A 13,453-nucleotide genomic window follows, 5' to 3' on the forward strand; every position below is an offset into this window, starting at 1 on the left:
TTGCTTGTTCAAGCCCTACATGTCCTTCAAAAACTCAATCAAGTCTTCCATACATTCCAGTCTCTGTTGCTGTCTGTCAATTCCAAAATAGTATAGTGCTTAAATACTATATGGTCTTTTTTTACTCAGTTATAGAAGCATCTCTCAAGGCTGAAAGGATCTTTAAAACGCGTTCAGCCTCATGCCACGTCCCTAGCAAGGGCTTATCCAGACTATGCTTAGATACTAATTGTCATTTTACTTCCTCCTGGCATAGCTCATTCTAGGTTTCAACAGACCTACAATTAGAAAGTTCCTCCTTATAATCAGCTTATTTCTCTCACCATATAGCTTTAAGATGTTAGTTATTATGGTACTTTAGTTTCTATAGAGGACAAATTAAATCCCTCTTGTATATTTCCAATATTCTAAGATTTTAAGAAATGACTCTAGTCTCCCACAAATCTCAAGATTTATTTATACCATGTCCCTTTAGCCATTCAGATATCGTTTTTTCAACTTTAGTCACTGTCCCAGTAATTAAATGCTATCTTTTGTTATTGTAATATTTCAGCCATACGGATAATGACCTAGAAAACATAAGAATTTTCACCAAGCCTAAACCAGACAATTTTTGCTATATCTTATTTCTTTGTTTATTTTTATCATCATGCCCAATGTGAGCTAATCACATATCGCATGTTTAATGTGGATTTGAAATGTTTTCCTCAAATTAATTGTCAATGAACTGTCCACTATAAATTACATATGTCTAGGCTTAGATTAATTCCTGCCAAGAATTTCCCTTCACTGTAATCAATGCAAAGTACCAGATTTTGTTCTCAAAAAGAAATAGTAGCAGAGATAGTAAAATCTCTTGTGGAAATTAAATATGCCACAAACATCCTGCACTTCATATGACAGAATAAATAGTCATGGGAGCATCAGAAAGAGCTTTGTGAGAAATTAACTAGATAAAAATTGAAATAATATAGTGCTTTATTTCACTTATTAAAATTTTTGTACTCACTTAAAAAAACATGGTTCTGATTTCCAATGTTACATAATAGTACTCATATGTATTATAGGAACAAGGCTATGACATTTGCCTGGATAGATAAAACAAGGTGTTGCCAGAAGATTCAGACCAAGCATTTTCATTGACCCCCAGCTAACACCGGTTGGAACTACAAGAGATCAGCCACTCTCTGGTTATTTTGAAGAGCCATTTGCATCTCATTTTACTAATTTTACTCTCCAACTATTACTCTCAATCCATCGCTTACATTACCTATTGCTTGATAAGGAATGACATTTCCTTCGGCTGAGAAACCAGCCACATCACACTATATTAGCCGAGACAAAGCTCACCAAGGGCAAAGCACTGGCAGACTTTCCTGCTTTGGCAGGCCCACCGGGTGGCGCGGTGCCAGCACCTGTGGCGATTACGGACAGATTGGCCCAGTGGCCACAGCTTGGACGGCACTCTGCATAGGATTACCAATCACACGTTAAACAGACTCATTTCAATTCACCGAAACAAATGGTGCCACCAAATCTGCCCGCACAATTCCCTACTTTCAATTGTTCCACGGTCGAATTTCTCTGTCCAATCCAATGATACATGCCCACGGAGCTCTGTAGTGATGGATGGAGTCATTAGCATTTTAGTTTCTACACTGAACCTGACGCCAAAGCATATGGTCTGACAGATGTTCCAGCAATGGGCTCTATTTGACTTGCCATGTAGGTGCCCACTTATACTGGACCTTCGAGAAAGAATACTAATTTATAACTTACAGTTCAATCTCTGCTTCAACTCTTTCATGTCCTCAAAAGTTACAGCATGTTCTGAAAACAGAACACTCAGACAAGACGGACAAAAATGTAAGTAATGTTTGCAGGCTACTTTCATCTCTGGTTTGATTAGTACTGCTAGTAATTTGGATATTTGATAAAATGTTTCATATACTCACTTTTCCCCTCATTCATGATTTATTAAGGTAAAATATACTGTATATGTATACAGTAAATTGGACAGATCTTAACTTCTGACAAATGTTTATATACCCATAGATCCAACACATCAATAAAGATATAAGATGTTTACATTATTCCTGACATTTCCCCCCTGTCCACTTCCAGTCAATCCTCATCCCCAAGAAGCAAATACGATTCAGGTTTCTATCATCCTACATTAGTTGTATCTCTTCTAGAGTTTAATACAGATGAAATCATATAAAATGTTTTTCTGTGTGTGTCTGTCCTGAAAACGTGATGTTGCTGAGATTCATCCATATTGGTGGATATATTAGTAGTTCATTCTTTGTTATTACAGAATAATAACATTCCATCACTTGAATGAACCACAGCTTGCTTATCCATTCTCCAGTTAAAGGACATCTGAGATCTTTACAATTTTTATAAGAACACTATTACAAACATTCTTGCTCAAGTCTTTTTGTGAATACATGCCTTTATCTCTCTTGGGTAGATACTTACAAGAGGAATGGCTGGTGCCATGTTTGCTATTAGTTTATATATTCGCCTTTTCTTGCCATCACATTGTCTACTATTCATATTAGTAAGAGTTGAAATAAAAAGGACATAACTAAAAGTTTTAACCTATAAAAATGTCTAAACTAATTTTTCTGTGAGAAAATTAACTGACACGTCTCAGTAATATAATAGGATGATTTTATTATTTTGCTCAGGAATATAGCCAGTATAAATTGTACATTGAAATTTCATTCACGGTCTTATTTTCTAAAACCTGTCTTTTACCCTCAGCCATAAGGGTAATTCTCTACCATTGGAGGTTCCTTAGGAACACAAAGTGGCTTATTTCTTAAACTTGTTGTAACAATTGGAAAAAAATCTGTTCATGTAGAAAAAGATTACAGATCCTAAGTTGACAAAAATTGTTATATCTAGATATATGCTACTTCATTGAGCTTTATTACAAAAGAGGGATTTGGAAATTCTCTAAGAGAGACTAAAGACTGTATTCTACGTCCCTATCTAACTTAAGTGAACACAATAATTTTTAAAATGTTCCAGAAAGCATCATAATTTCACCATATTTCTAGCTTGTTGACCCTCATCAGACTTCCAAAAACATTCATTCATGTTGTTTTCTGTATATATGCTAAATGTACATAAGGAGGTCCATTCAGATTATATGTTTTGTCATTGTTTACTAAATGTACAGAATAAATTACCTACTTCTAAAACTCTATAATTATATAATCCAACATCTCACAGGAAAGCAAGCTCTAAAGATACATCCAGCACCACTATGATAGGCTTTATGAATTATCCTACATTAACTCAGAAAACTCATTCTTTGCTTTTCTGTATCTCCATTTTTTAATTTACCTAATTTGTATGTCATTTTAAATAATAAAAATGGTTAAAATATGAATTGTAACGTTAGGATAATTAACAAATGGGGGAATTTATCCTCTATATGTATTTTCATAATAAATTTTTCTAAATATAAAACAGTAGCAGGCATTATGATCAGAATATTTCACAGATATTGTATTGTGTTATTTTTCATGTAAAATAAAAATTAGCTGCTTTTTTGTTTTTATTATTTTATTCCATATTTAGACAACATTTTACCAATTGAAGCACAATGCCATATAATATGTCATTTGGAGGACATAAAAAAGTTGATCACAATTTTTATTAGACCTGACCATAGCAGATGTAATAGCTACTTCCTTATTCCATTATTTCTTTGATAGGATGCAGTGACCTTGCATTGAGTTGCTTCAAGTACATTCATTCCCAGTATTGTCAGCAGATATTTTAAGTAGTTGTTCTCACAATGATACTTAATTTAAGAGACATTTTCCCCATTAAAATCTAATAACATAAAAATCAGACAGTCTTCCAACAAACAAAAGAAGGTAATCAAAGCACTATTTCAGGCCATCAAAAAATACTATAAGACCACCCTAGCTGGTTTGGGTCAGTGGGTAGAGCATCGGCCTGTGGACTGAAGGGTCCTGGGTTCAATTCTGGTCAAGGGCACATGCCCAGGCTGCAAACTCAATGAGGGGCATGCAGGAGGCAGCCGATCAATGATTCTCTCTCATCATTGATGTTTCTCTCTCTCCGCCCCCCTCTCCCTTTCTCTCTCTTCTCTCCCTCTTCCTTCCTCTCTGAAATCAATAAAGATTTTAAAAAATATTATAAAGACTGAGTTTAGCATCTTTAGCTGGAAGGAATTTTAGTCTCTACCCAACAACTCCTTTTATAGATAAGAAAACTGAATAGTTCAATAAATCCTCTAAGCCAGCAATTCTCAACCTGTGGGTTGCGACAATCGGAAAACTCATATAGCATATCAGATATTTACATTACGATTCATAACAGTAGCAAAATTACAGTTATGAAGTAGCAACGAAAATAATTTTATGGTTGGGGGTCACCACAACATGAGGAACTGTATTAAAGGCATTAGGAAGGTTGAGAACCACTGCTGGCCACTTTCTGATTGACTCATGTTATATAGGTATGATAACCAGTCTTATTAGTTTGAAAATATCCCTAAACTAAGTACTAGATAATTTTCAATACTTCTTAAACATGGAAAATAATATTTAAGAGAGTAAGTTAAGGTAACATAAGTAGTATTATTGAGAAACGTAGAAAAGCTTTTTAACGAATAAAGTAAATACCTAGATTGCTAAGGAATCGGGGCAGTCTCAATATCAAAATAGAAGAGAAATACACAAAAACACCTAAACAAATGTAAAGAAAAGGAAGAGAAGAAAAGCAGAATTGAAGTTGAACAGAAAAATTTTATATTCATCTTAGTTTGAAAAATAGCAAAAAGAAATTTAAGAAACTATAATGCAATGGGTCAATACATAAAATAGGAAACAAACAAAAAATAAGCAGTATTTCGACTGCAGCCCACTCAGATGGGCAGGGCCAGGATGCCTGGTGCAAGAAGGCAGCTGGTGTCTGAGTATACAAAACCCTTTTTATTTCCATGTCACATTAAATCCAGGGGCATAAAACCAGGGCAGACTGCGAGCTTCTATTTCCCCGAGGCAAGACTATCTAGATCACAACTAAAGTTAAATGCCAACTAATATTCCTACCTAAATGAAAATAATTAGCAAAATCATTACAAAATACGTCTAGCAGTATTTTTAATACTCCTATTTAGGCTGAGAGGGAGAAACTAAGAGGGACTCTGACTTGATGTTTAGCTGATAAAACAAGTTGCATATTGTACAATTTGCTCTCCAGGAATAATTCTCTTATATTTTAATATCTGGAGGGGAAATAAGCACAATCAGAAAAAAGGGAGGGCTTCATTTCCTTTTCACATATTCAGTATGGTATCCTGATACCTGCAAATCAAGTAATTTATCAAAGAAGTAATAATTAGATTTATATGATGTGCATCTGCTATCCAATTGTATTGTGGGAATTAGATGAAATGACACATTTAAAACATCTAGTATAATATCGGGCATTATACTAAGTATGATTTTAAAAATCTTTTATTGTAATCATTACCCAAACACCTGCAAACTAACGATTATCCTCAACACTAATTTCACCTCTCTAAAGATATAGTAAAATAAATCCTGATGTCAATGTTCAACAAACTAAGCTAATCTTACAATAATTTCTTTTTGGTCTCTATTGGTATTCTCAGAAATTTAAAATACAGACTAATTAAATCTCTTTCTTTCCTCTTTCTGATGCAAATAGAAGCAAAATAATAATAAATGTGCTTAGAGAATATTATTACTTATATTTTGACTTCAAACTTTTTGTTCAACAGCCTTTGGAATTGCTCTTAGCTCCTTCCCCACCTCCTCTCACTACTCCCACTGCCCCGGAATGGACAAATAATTCCCCCAAAACATGGCACTTTTCTTAGTCTATTGTTTTCCTGCTGATTCTTTTACAGCTCTTTATACGCCCCATTTATGTTTCCCTAACATGTATGCTAAATTGCAGTTCATTAAATACATACTTATTGATGATTTAATATATGCACGGCAACAGTCTTGATATCAGATCTGTGATTAACCTTTATGCACAAGAATCATGGAAAAACATTAATTGCTTCTCTTCCAGTTCACATTTCTAAGAATAATCCCCAAAGTGTCTTAAGATACTTTTTAAAAATATGCATGACAGTTCCTACTTAAGTTCTTATTAGTTGAGTTTTCAAAGTATGAAATGAGGAAATTTTCATTATGGTCCTATATAATCTAGAAAAATTATTTTTACAATTTGTATGTAACATTAGGAAATCATTAGGTTTCCTTAGACACTAATTCAAGTATTTTTAAAACTATATCATGTTATATTTTTATTCATATTCCAAAAATAGAAACACCTGAAATGAATCTGCAGCCAATTAAACCAATACACACATTCTCTCTCCTCTCTCCTCTCTCTCTCTCTCTCTCTCTCTCTCTCTCTCTCAAGCACGCACAGAAAATAATGAGACCACAAACAGTACATTTGTGATTTTTTTTTATATCAAGTGTACTCTTTATCTCAGCTGCCAACTTGGGCTTACCTGCAGCCATAGCTTGTTATGCACAGCATCTCGCCCTGTAGCAATACACTGAAATGTAGCGTTCTGTCCTGCATTGACCTCTACGTCCCCCAGGCGGAGGAAATGAGGAGATTTATCTGTGAAGGCAGGGGAAAAAAATTATTGTTTTAACACAAAGAAAACATTCCATGTTACTTTTTTCCAGGAGAAGAATGTTGTTGATACTTTTACCTTTGCCCAAGGTTCATAACATATGGAAGAAAATTGAATTTTCTTTGCACTGGAAGATACCACTTCCTCTCTCACTCTCACAGTTCTTTTCCTCAATAGCTCTATCACCTATTGCTCCATTATTGCTAGAGCATTGCTCTATAGAATGAACACTCAACAATTAGTGGGGAGGACTGCCATAGATTGTTCATGTGGGTATTAATAAAACAGTTACAAGTCAAAGCAAGTAAAGAGATCAAATAAGCACAAAACAGAGCATACTGGAAAAATATAATGAAAGCATATAATACCTAAAATACTGACATGCATGACTGTTGAACCATTAAGCTACACTTTAAGCAGTTGGATCTTTTTTAATTATTTCAATAGCTATAACCCTGTAGTACTTCAAAGAACAAGGGAATATTTGTATTTCTCTCAAATAGAGTATCAGCTTAGCTACTGTTAAATCTACTTCTATTCCTTTATGTTCCTAAGAAAGTTACCCAAAAGAAATACTATAGCAACAGAAAGTGATGAGGGCAGTCAAAATATACTATCCATGAATTACATGACAATCAAATAAGTGTTTTCTATAGTGGCCATTTAAAACTGAAGCTTATTCATGTTTCCAACTGAAAGGAAACATAGCAAGAAAAGCTAAACCTTAGTGACTAAAAGAAGCTCATGGAGGACCATATCACAATGAAGCTGCTGTTGTACTCAATTCATATTATTACTTGACTGGTGAATATTTTCTTTAACACCTCTCTTTCAACAAGGGTAAATGAATAGTAGATAGAAACATCATTCTGATATACTAATGAATTGGAAGAATTGAGTAAACCAACTTTGAGTGTGATAACTGTATTCTTTTTCTGAGAACATGCATAAATCATTTGAGCTTTGTCTGCCAATCTTTTTCCAGAGCCCCATCTTGGTAGGCACTTCAGAAAGAGGGATGCTGGAACTAGAACAGTGACTCACAAACTGTGAACTCTATACCAGCAGCACAGAGCACCTGGGAACTTATCAAAAATGCAAATTCAGAGGCCCCACCAGGCCTGTAAATTAGAACAGGAGAGGGGCCAAGCAATCTGGGATTTGCCATACTCCATAGGGGATTCTGATGCAAACTAGGGTTTTATAACCACTCACCAGGAGCACAAGCCTTGAACTCTGGAACTTGGCAAGCTGCTTCTGATGTGCTAGAGAATTTCTACCAAGAGGATTACTCTATAGATCATCTACAATTTATGGGCCCTAGCAAATGCTGCTGTTGGGAAATATAGGTAAAGTTTGAATTTCTGCGGCTGCATTATACCTGGTTCTACTGAATGCATGCAATAATTGTCTTTCAGGGAATGTAATGTAAACACAAATTTAGTTACAGCATTTGAAGACCAACCAATGAGTATGTGACATAACAAAATAAGTTTATTTTTGATTTCTATTGTTTTGTTGTTTAATATGGATTAAACAGCTATTTATGAGAACATAAAAATCTTAGTTCTAATTTTGGAATAAGGTGAACTAATTTATTCACTTCACTTCAAATTTTGACTTGACTGATCCCATAAGTTAATGAGGCTTCTTTTCTATTTTCCTTTCAGATAAACTCTGATTTGTTATTCTTCTTTGCTTTCCAGAAAACTTAATACCAAAAGATAGAACAAGTCTTACTTAGAGTTTCATTTACATTTGTATTTGGTTCTCAGTAATTAATTAAAAGAATACTTTAATAGTGTATAATTAGTTACAGGTGTGAAAAATATATCATTCAAAATCTCTAGATCAGTGGTTCTTAACCTTGGCTGCACGTTAGAATCACCTGGGAATCGTTTTAAAATCCTGATTTCTGGGCCTCATCCTCCGGAAATTCTGTTTCTTTGTTACTAATATTGTGGCCTCACCCCATAACAAAGAAACAGAATTTCTGGAGGATGAGGCCCAGAAATCAGGATTTTAAAAAGATTCCCAGGTGATTCTAATGTTGTGCCAAGGTTGAGAACCACTGCTTTAGATGTATTTCAGTGTTCCCTTAAAACTGAAGAGAAAGCTAGGAGTAACAACAACAAAGGAGACAGCAATGACTGCCAATGTAAGACAAGTGGTGAAAGAGCATAGAAAAATGCAATTCTTAATCACAACCTACCACAAGGATAGCTCAATACTTGGATGTCATCAATGGCAATATAACCACTTCTCCCTCCTGAGACTTCGGCTTCAAATATTACCTGTCAGAAAAAAATAGAAAACATTTAAAACAACCATTTACAAGGAATTTTCAGAGAAGAAAAAGAATAGCCATAAAACGCTTAAAAACTTAATTTGATTTTCGCCCTATAAGAATTTAAAATGTATCTTGTAATGTGAAGTCATTTCCTAAACTTTCCACAAATAAATAAAATAGTTTTTTGAAGAGCCATCAAATTACTGAGGTCAAGCAGCTCTCACTAAATTTTTTAAGAAACTACGATAAAGTGTTGTTAGATTTCCTGAATGGGCAATACATATACAAAATGAATAGGAAGATCCAGCAAATCCCAAATCTCTAAATTTCTCTTATTTATTTTCTATTTTTTGTTACTTATTTAATATACACTAAGCTCCTACAATATGCCAAGCAGTAAGCTAACCAGTGCAAATATAAAATGGTCAAAACTTTTTAAAGAGTTGAATTTTCAAAGATAGAGCTCATCAGATAGATTAGTGGCATTTCAGACAAAAGGGATAATATAATATGGAATGAAATGAGCTGTGTGTTTGGGAACTAAATAAATACAATCTGTGTGTCTACAAAGGCTCAAAGAAGAAGAAATGAGATTAGTAAGGAAAATGGTAGACCTTGAACACTATCAGAGTGATGTCAGGAGGATATCCTGTCCATAGTTCTATATTAATAAATATTACACAAAAAAGTGTCCATGTTCAAATATTAGCTCATGTTATAGAGCATTGTTCTTAGAGTCAATAGCAGAACTTCATATAGCCTTTCTTTTAACAATGTGTGCTGTGAGTTTTCAAGAGAAAATAGAGTTAGCATGCCATATTTCAACATTTTATTTGACTATGGGTTCCTTTATTTATTAAGATACACAAGTAATTTTGGAAAACATTTTAAGAAATGTAAGGGGGAGTTTATGTTTATTGTATGAATTACATAATCAAATCAGCCTATTAGAAATATATTTGGCTATCAGGTGAAGATGACCTAACAGAAGATAAGACTGGAAACAGTCTGGTAATATGCTAGTAGCAGTGGAAATAGAAAAATGAGAAGAAAAAAAGGTAAAGAATACCAAGAAAACAGACCAACTAGAACTTACTGACTCATTAGTTCCAGTAAGAGATGGGACAATTATGATTCTTGGTTTGGTCCACTAGATGAATGATACTATTGGAGGTCCCTAGCCAGGACTAGTGATTTAAAAAAAAAGGTACAAATTTTAGAGAGGAGATAACTAAGTACAATTCAGACATTTCGAATTTGATTTCTTAGGGTACATATAGGGTAAATGATTAGGAGAGAGCTAGGCAGATGTATCTGAAAGAGAAGAGGGAAAAAGCGCTGAAAAGGAGGCAAGAAGCCAGTCAGCAGAAGTAAAGCCAACAGAGTGTGATTCAGACACAATGGTCAGGGGAGGAAGAGAAAGAAGGACCAGGAAGCTTCAGGCAGGCCACCACTCCCACCAAAAGGATTAGAAAAGTCCAGATAAATTACAATAACCAACATTCAGAACATCAGATATGTACATGACCAATGGCATCTATATGCACACAGGTTTTAGGAGGGCAGTCTCTGCACGGTGATCCCGTGATCCATCTCCAGCCATGTCTCCTTTTCCTTGGGAATACTGGCCAAACCTGGGACTTAGGGCCGCTGATGGAGGAAAGTAAAAACAGTGAAGCTTACTGTCGTTGTGTGGAAATAGAATGACAAACTGGAAATTTGGGGAGTATGGCTTTTTAAAAAAGATGTAGGCCATATATATATGAAATACAGGAAAGAGGTCAAGAAAAACTATAATTAAAAAGTATCAACTGGAGGTAGCCATTAAGAGTGTTCGGGTAACTTTTTGACAGACAGTTTTACTACATATAGTGGAGTCAGAAGCTTTAATGTTGGCTGAAACGAATTAACATGTATTGCACTTACTATAAACAAGAGACGGTCCTAAACTAGCCTGCACATTCATGCGAGCAGCTGTTGTTAACCCCCCACCACACCACACTCCTTTAATACTCACTACCATCATATGAAGTAGGTATTATTTTTATCCTCAATTTAAAGAAAAGTTCAGTAAGTAGACCAAAGTCTAACAGCTAACAAGTGGTGGAGCTAGCCCACCTCTATGCTGGACGGTAGCTAGCCCACCTCTATGCTGTATTCTTCCATCCACTTTACTACACTACCTCTCAAGATAAAGAAGCAAACGGTGAGAACATTTCTTTTAAATAGCCTTTAAATTTCCTTTTAAAGTCTAAAATTTAAAAAAAAAATCAATGTCATTTTAAATAGCATACTAATTAGGTGTTATATGACTAAATAGCAGTATCATCAGCATTACAGCCTTCCTATCCTGGTCCCTACTTCTCTATCCACCCAAAAGCCAATGACAATAGGACGAACACAGTAGGCCCGGTGGATGATTAATCTCCCATCCATCCACTCCCAGCATAAACCTTCTCCTACGTCATTTCTTTTCAACTTCAGGTTGGCCCTTTATGCCTGTTGATTTCACTGCAATAAGTTGAAGCTGAGAAGTAGGAGAACAAAATCTTTGGGGGAAGAGAAATGCTTCATGATGAAAGGATAGCTAACCCATGAACAGATATATATGTCTGTATATACATATGAGTTATGCTTCACATAAATGTATTTGCTATGAAAACAATTATCTTGATACTTTCTAAATATCGGAACAAAGCCTTAGCAAGGAATAGAGGAGGTAATCAACATTAAACAATGTATAACTTGAAAAAAAATTGTGGTTGTTAAGTCACTTTCATGGGGATGAGAAAACCTGTACTTGATTCCCAAGTCTTCGTTTACAAATTTTTGAGCAAATCACATAACCTTTTAGAGGAAAGTCCCAATTCCATAATACCAATAAACTGCAGCTTTCATTATAATACTTTATGAGGATTAAAAGTGCCCTATGTAAAAGTGCTTCATAAACCAAATGGTAATATTATCAACATTGTTGATATATAAGATTTGGATAGGTGTATCCCAGGAAAATATTTTATTTGCATGAATGTAGTTCAAGGAAAGGGAAGGCACTGAAAAAGTGAGAAACCCATTTTTAAAAACAAAACAAAACATTCTTATAAATAGACCACACATCTGTATAATTAATCATTGCTAGTTATTTCAGTTTTGTTTTAGTCAGCATTAATTAAATTACTTTAAATTCTAGGCTTATCTTAGTTTTACCTTCACGAACTGTTTAAACTTCCTTCGCTCCATATAAATGATATATTTAAACATGATTACTACACCCTTGAGAAAAAGGTTTATTTGTTCTTTTAAATGGAGCTTTATTCTGGACAATAAATTTAGGCCTTGATTTAAAAGAAGCGGTCCTTTATTAAAAAAAAAATGTTTCTCTTTTTTAGTGACCTCATTTTCCCTGCTAAGTGTTGTCTTTGCCTCATTAACGAGAGCTAGAGGAAATTTCTAAGATCAGATTCCTTTACTGCTAAGGATCTAATCAGCTTTATCACTTCAACAGAGCCCTCACCTTGTAAGGCTCTTCTGTCCGGTCAGGGGAAACAAATCCGAACAGCTTAATTACACAGAGCTTGCTTGGGCTAATGCTCGGGTCAGATCTAATGCTTGGTGTCAAGTATTCTACCAGGGCTTCCCAGAAGACAGAGCACTGAAAGCCATACCAGATGTCAACTTTAACCCATCCAGGAGGCCAGCCTGGGAACAGAATACATGGGCTCTGCTTTTTACGCTGTTTTCACTCCACTCCATTACCTGAAATACTAAAGGTGATGATTCTAATCAAATTTTTGCTACTCTAGCAACATTCTTGGATTATTAGCTAAATAAGTGAAGTAAAAGTTAAGTTAAAGTAGAAGAGGGTGGGGGAGAAGGCAAACCTGAAAGAACAAAGACAACTTTATCCTTTGGTAAACTGAATGAATGCAGAGGAAGTACCCGATACAATGGGAAATGAACCCGGAGTCAGGAAGCCGGGGATTTAGTTGTTGGTCCACTATTGTATGTCACCCAAGTAATGTATTTACCTGTGTCTTTGTAGCCTCACCTGGGCATTACTGGCCTTATCTATATCATGGCTTCTTGTGAAGCTGAATGGCATATGTGAAATGATTAAATGATACATGAAATATCATGTAGTATAAGATATTAAAGATATTTAAAATAGCTGGAAAAATGTGCACTTCATTTTCTTTCAATATGTCATAATGTTAAAACTAGTGTTGCCTCCAAAGTCTGATTCTGTACGTGTAACTTTAACTTATGAAAAAACGTATGAAAATTGCTCATGTGACTTTATGTAAAGTTGAAACCTCAGTATCCACCTCAGGGTTTAAGGGAGGATTAAATGAGATAATACACATGAACCATTTAGCACAGTTTTAAAAGGGCACACAGTAAATGTTCTATGTTAAGGGGCATACCACTGTCGTCATGGGAAAACATTCATAAAGGACATATGTACTAAAATGAAATTTCTTACCATT

General features: G+C 34.9%; 1 protein-coding gene across 11 annotated transcripts in view; it reads right to left on the bottom strand.

The window, feature by feature from the left end:
• PTPRK (protein tyrosine phosphatase, receptor type, K) overlaps window positions 1-13,453 on the bottom strand; it is a 364,082-nt gene that overhangs the window by 225,527 nt on the left and 125,102 nt on the right. For all 11 annotated transcript variants that reach the window (XM_014533788.1, XM_014533787.1, XM_014533786.1 and 8 more), the window contains exons 3-4: window positions 8,889-8,970; window positions 6,545-6,660 (exon numbers count right to left, since the gene is read on the bottom strand). In XM_014533788.1, coding sequence (XP_014389274.1) covers window positions 6,545-6,660; window positions 8,889-8,970 — 198 coding nt within the window. The remainder of the gene's footprint in view (window positions 1-6,544; window positions 6,661-8,888; window positions 8,971-13,453) is intronic.

The sequence above is a fragment of the Myotis brandtii genome, unplaced genomic scaffold, assembly GCF_000412655.1.
Source record: "Myotis brandtii unplaced genomic scaffold, ASM41265v1 scaffold123, whole genome shotgun sequence".
In the NCBI taxonomy this organism is placed as follows: Eukaryota; Metazoa; Chordata; class Mammalia; order Chiroptera; family Vespertilionidae; genus Myotis; species Myotis brandtii.